At 38.8% G+C, this 5,733-nt stretch overlaps 1 protein-coding gene across 1 annotated transcript; it reads left to right on the forward strand.

Moving 5' to 3' along the window:
• The first annotated feature begins 1,102 nt into the window (after window positions 1-1,102).
• Window positions 1,103-4,289, forward strand: LOC122639446 (BTB/POZ domain-containing protein At3g22104-like). The gene is made up of 3 exons (XM_043832308.1): window positions 1,103-1,458; window positions 2,227-3,333; window positions 3,490-4,289. Exons 1-3 carry the CDS (start codon window positions 1,396-1,398, stop codon window positions 3,949-3,951), a joined length of 1,632 nt encoding a protein of 543 aa, XP_043688243.1. The 5' UTR covers window positions 1,103-1,395; the 3' UTR covers window positions 3,952-4,289.
• The last annotated feature ends 1,444 nt before the right edge of the window (window positions 4,290-5,733 follow it).

The raw sequence follows: 5,733 nt of genomic DNA on the forward strand, positions 1-5,733 counted from the left end.
TGGAGCAGAACAAAGCCTGGAATAATTTCAAGATAGGAAATTTGCTTTTACACCTCAATGCCCTTACTGAAACTGCTTCTGCCTAAGTAACTTGGGATTTCACTCTTCAACACTTTCTAATATCAAGTCTTATGGTGCAAGATTAATGGTAGATTCTACTCATGTTTCTACTAAGGAACCCGTCTCTTCAATGGAGCCCAGGGTGTTAGGAACTTGCGTAGAATTCATCCTCAAAAGCTAGCTGTTAAAGAGAGGGTCCCTCGAGTGGAACCCAAGTTGTTAGGGACTTGGGTAGAACTCATCCTCAAAAGCTATTCCCCCTCCCCCTCGGGTTAAGAAGAGGGTACCCAAGTACCTATAAACCCTCTTCATTCCCATTCATATCTGATGTGACACTATTTTTTTCGCCTTACATGTGAAACTCCAGCACAAGACCCAAAGGTGCTAATCTAGACAAGGAAACAAAAGGTAATTTGGTCAATCAATACTCGTATAGGAGAGAACAATGGATGGCTGGATGCTCGTAATACTTCGCTCTTCCTTCACTTCATGAGAGAGAGAGAGAGAGAGTTACTATAAAATAATCTAAGGATGGTGGTGGGTGTGCTACAACTGAGACTTGTAGCGATGAAAATGGAATAAGAGAAGGAAAGCCACTTTGAGTTATAAGCTTCGGGTCTGTACTCTTTTTTGATCAGATTTGTCTTTATCTCCTCTAGTTCCCTGCCCGGCCCAGTTCCTCTAACAAGGGGGGTCGAAATGACGGCCCTACTTTTGCTTAAACACTCTACCAGATGGGATCCACCACCCCCTATTAGAGAAACTGGGACTGGACCAGGCTGGGGATTGGAGGAGATAATTTTCCCTACTCTGTCAAACTCTCCACGATATTTCTTATTTCTTTCTTGACAATAAAATAAAAGAGAAAAGGCTCTCTCTGTAAGAATGTCAGGGAGAGTTTGGCCCTTACAAGTTACAACTGTTTCCCCGGGACCTTGAGGTTGAGACTTAAGTGACTCTCTCCTCTACTCTCATCTTAATTTATTGTGGATTGTTGTGGATGGTCTCCTTTGTCTCTTATGCTCTCTCTTTCTCTCTCTATTTTTCTGTGTTGAGAAACATTGCTTGAACTCTCATTAACTACGCAATATAATATAGACATCGTCTTGTCTTTCTCCACCTAATCTATGGACATGACCTCATGGGATACTTCCTGTCTTTCATCTACTCCCCCTTTCCCCCCAAAACTTTCTCCCTCCCTCCCTCTGCTGAGTTGAAGATGAACTAAGGAATTAATCTTTTTTATTGGGTGTTACATCAATTCATTTACTGGGTTGTGAAAGAATCTGAGACTCTGATTTCAGGTAGTTTGTATTTCTTTCCTAACTCAAAAGGATGCAAGTGTGCTGTGATCTTGAAGTGGACGTCAATGGGCAAGAGATTTTTATGGTAGACAAGGTAATTCACTTTACCCTGCTATTCCTTTCTGTTTCTTTTGCTTGCCGGGTACAATTATATTGGGTTTTGATCTTTTGTTTAACCTGTGTGGTCATCTTCACAACTTCACATCTCTGCTTGTGGTCTCTAATTAGTTCAAGCGATGTGGATGTTTGAATACTTTCCTTGTTTAGAGGTGCATGGAAGCCTTTTGCTCTGCGTCTTCGAGTGTTTTTAGCTTACTCTGTTATGGGATTGTTCAAATTCTTTCTTCCCTTCATTTTCTTGAAATGCTGAAAGAACTTAGTTTGGGCTCACCAGTTAGTTCGCCATTGTTTCTAATTTTTTTTTTTTCTTCCTCAAATTCCTGTAACATGGTCACTTGTGTCTTCTTTCAGTCCAGAAGAAGCTGTCGGGATAGGTAGCCTCTTTTCTGTACCGCGTTTATTGCTGCTTTAATGGGGATTAAATGTTCATACCTTATTTCGTTTTCTTTCACTTCTCTCGGGTTCCTTTCTCGTATTAATTACTGCTTTTTAACTCTTTTTATGTCGGGATGATTAGCAGACACTTTTCCAGATTCCTCTGTTACAATTAATTGGCTGTAACTACCTCTTACCCTACTCTAATTTCATGAATTTATCATATTTCCTTCATTACTTGCCATAGCTTACAATTTATGTTTTATTTTCTCATTGTTTTCTTTTAAACCCCTTAATTTCTTGTTGGTGATTTTTATTTAATTTTGTACTTTTGTCATCTAATAGTGTTATATATGTGCATCTGCAGAGAATTCTTTCATCATTTTCAGGTAGATTAAACAAATTATTCGGTAAATCCACGGCATCAAGGAAGAACCTTAAAGTGATATTTCATGACTTGCCAGGAGGGGCAGAGGGTTTTGAACTCACGGCAAGGTTCTGCTACAACAATGGTCAAATTGAGATAACCCCCTTTAACATATCCCTTCTACATTGTGTGGCACATTTCATGGAAATGACTAAAGACATCTCTGCAACTGACAATTTGATTGAACTAACTGAAGAATTCCTAGAAGGGATCAGTTACTGGTCTTGGTCTGAACTTCTGGTAGCTTTGAAACAGTGTCAAGATTTTGTACCAGCAATTATTTCTTCTAGTATTCTTCAGAAATACTTGGATTCCCTCATAGCAAGGGTGGCTGCTCCCGCCATTGATGTCTGTCCATCTGCTTCTTCACCGAACAGCTCTGCTTTCCGGTTTTCTTGCGATACGGGAAGCACTGAAAGTTTTAAGAATAGCTACTCTCGGGCAACTTGGTGGTTCGAAGATCTTGCGAGTTTGAACCACACTTTGATAGAAAAGGCTCTGAGGGCAATGGTTGCCCAGAAATTTGATCATGTAATTCTCAGTAGGTTCCTCTTCTATTACCAAAAGTCAAGATATTCCAATGCAACATCCACTGAGAAGTGCAAAATCACAGAGATTGTGGTTGAGCTGCTGTTTTTGCTGGACCATAGCTCTGTTTCTTGCAAGAGCTTATTTGAGATTCTTCGGGTAGCTTTGAGATTGAATGTGAAGAAATGTTGCCAGAACAGATTAGAGAATATGATTGGTTCACAATTACATCAGGCTACAGTTGATAGCCTTCTTATCCCATCACCACCTGGTTCAGATTATCTTTATGATGTGAATCTGGTACTGAGATTCTTGAAATCATTTCTCAGCAAAGGAGACTGCTGGACATCATCAACTAAATTGAGAAAAGTTGCAAGCTTGATGGATTTGTATATTGCAGAAGTGGCCCCTGATTCCTGTGTGAAACCTTCAAAATTCATTGCATTACTAACAGCCCTGCCTGATACTTCAAGAGATTCCTATGATGGAATCTACCTAGCCATGGACATGTATCTAGAGGTATGGCATCTAACATCCACAAAACATTCTTAGTGGATGCAGCAATTCCATTGTTTTTTATTAGTCCATCACCAAGTGAACTTCAACAAATTCCCAAGCTTTTGATTTGTTTTGAAGTTTTGATTCAGAAATTTTAGCTGATTCATGATTTTCCAGGTTCATCCTAAATTATCCAAAGAAGAAAAGACGAAGATCTGTTGTGCACTGAATTATGAGAAGCTCTCATCGGAAGCTTTCAAACACCTTGCTAGAAATTCGAAATTCCCATCAAGAATGGCAGACCAAACTCTCATGCCTCAACATTCAAACCTCAAAAGCTTGCTCAAAGGCACTGACAATCTCAAATGTTTTGTTGACCTACCTTGTAATTACACTGAGAAGGGAATTAAGGGGAAGGAATCTCAGGATGGTGAGCAAGTTGTGCTTTATGAAAGGAGGTTTGATATTTCAATGGAGAATGAGAAACTCAGAGCACATTTACAAGGAATGCAATGGAGGGTGATGGAACTGGAGAATGTTTGTAGGAAAATGGAGGCCCAGATGGAAAAGTTGATGAAGTCAAGATTAAGATTAGCAAGTCCAAGTAGTACCAAATCCTTACCCAGGATGTGTTCATGATATTTTTTCTTTCTTTTTTTGTTTTTTTGCATTTGTTTCTTATTTCCAAATTATTAGTTGTACAGTAAAAAAAAAAAATTTTTTGTTTTTTGGGTGGGGGGGGAGGAGTCACTTTAGAAAAGCAAAGATGATTGAGAGCAGCTTCTTTAACAGGAAATGAGATGATGGCTGTACAGATGGAGAGAGCTTAGGTTGTTTTTGTTTCTTTTCATATACATTGATTCTGTTTACACAGCATTCCTTTGTGTATATGTGTAGTCCCTTTCCCAAGTCACACTCAAAGCAAAGTTAGTGGAGCAAGTTGACAACTGGTCTGTCTCACTACACTGCCTAAAAAGCGAAATCATATGGAGCAAATCAAAAGCTGTAGCCTGCGAATAATTCATTCATGAAAAATGCAGGATGTCTTAAAACCATCCACCTTTCTCATTGAAAGCTTCTTCTGTTGTGGGCCTTCTGCTCTAAAAGAATGTGTAGAAGTGATTAAAAGCTAGTGTTTGTTGTCAAGATACTTATATGAACTTATTAAACCAACCCTGAAAGGAGGTCATGGAGGTTGCAGTGCTTAATCTTGTTGGATATATCAAATTAAAGTAACTATTTCAAGGGTACTTGATTGTGGAAGAGGATCAGGTGGAACCAAATTTTAATTATGGAATGTTCTACATAGATAAAGCTCATCAGAGCAGAGGAAAGAAATGTGCCAAGAACAGAGGATCCAAACTCTACAAGGTGTCGGCAAGCAATGTGGGAAAGAGCAGAAGGTTTGTGGCTGAGAGAGGTGAGGAAGAGCAGAGAGCAGAGCAGTAAGTTTTAGGCTCCCAAGTCCCACCCAAAAAAGCCACAAGAACGGTAGCAATTTAACTCCATTAAATGTGGTAGAAGGTAGAAACCAGAAACGGTTTACCAATTAAAACGAAACAACAGGGAAGAGCTGTCTGGTACATCCATGAGCCATCTGTAGGTTGAGGGTCACATCAGCACATCATGCTTGCTTCCATTTCTGTTTCACCTTGTCTATGTTCTGGGTTGATTCTATTACTTCATTCAATATTTTAACAGAAAGCGGGGGATTTCTGAGATTGGAATTATTGGTTATCAAATCGAGATCGACCCAAATGCTTTAAACTTGAAATCACTTACTGCATTCTTTCATGGACTCCTGAATTTAATTTGTATTAATGGCTACCACATGGCATTGCATGTTGAACCACCAAAAAGTGATTCAAAGTATCCAATAAAGACAGCACAGGATCCGTACCTCGTTATCATAATAAATAGGAAACGAATCACCAAAAACCAGAGATTCAATCCATATCCACAGGTGTGTCATGTGTAACGTGGCTGCTAATTGCTTTTCCTTCCTGGTAAATTTATTATTCATAAGGGTTCTTCTGTTAGACTTCTTTTTTGATGGACTACTTGTTCTTTTCTCTCTCTTATCATAATAAAAAGTAAAAGTAGAACAGAACACTATTAGAGAATCAAAAAGATCTGTAAAAGCAAAACAGAGCATTATCAGAGAGTCAAAGAGATTAATTTATTCTAATATGATCTACTTAGAATCGTCTTAGGGTGTTTTCTTCTCCTTAGTGGAAAACCAAGAACAATAGAAATAGAGGTAGAGCATTAATGGAGGGAGACAAAAGGCAAGAAGCTTTCCCTTAAACGGTACTCAGGTACTGCTTCCCAAGTAATTAACAGTAACTCACAGATGATGACATAAATGATAATTGTAAATCAGAACATCCTTAAAAAATTAATTAACACAAAATGGAAGCC

The sequence above is a fragment of the Telopea speciosissima genome, chromosome 9, assembly GCF_018873765.1.
Source record: "Telopea speciosissima isolate NSW1024214 ecotype Mountain lineage chromosome 9, Tspe_v1, whole genome shotgun sequence".
Classification (NCBI taxonomy): Eukaryota; Viridiplantae; Streptophyta; class Magnoliopsida; order Proteales; family Proteaceae; genus Telopea; species Telopea speciosissima.

Coding starts and splice junctions, on each gene's coding strand:
- LOC122639446 (XM_043832308.1), top strand. CDS start 1,396: ATGCAAGTGTGCTGTGATCTTGAAGTGGACGTCAATGGGCAAGAGATT. Junction 1,459..2,226: donor AGATTTTTATGGTAGACAAG/GTAATTCACTTT, acceptor GTGCATCTGCAG/AGAATTCTTTCATCATTTTC. Junction 3,334..3,489: donor CCATGGACATGTATCTAGAG/GTATGGCATCTA, acceptor ATGATTTTCCAG/GTTCATCCTAAATTATCCAA.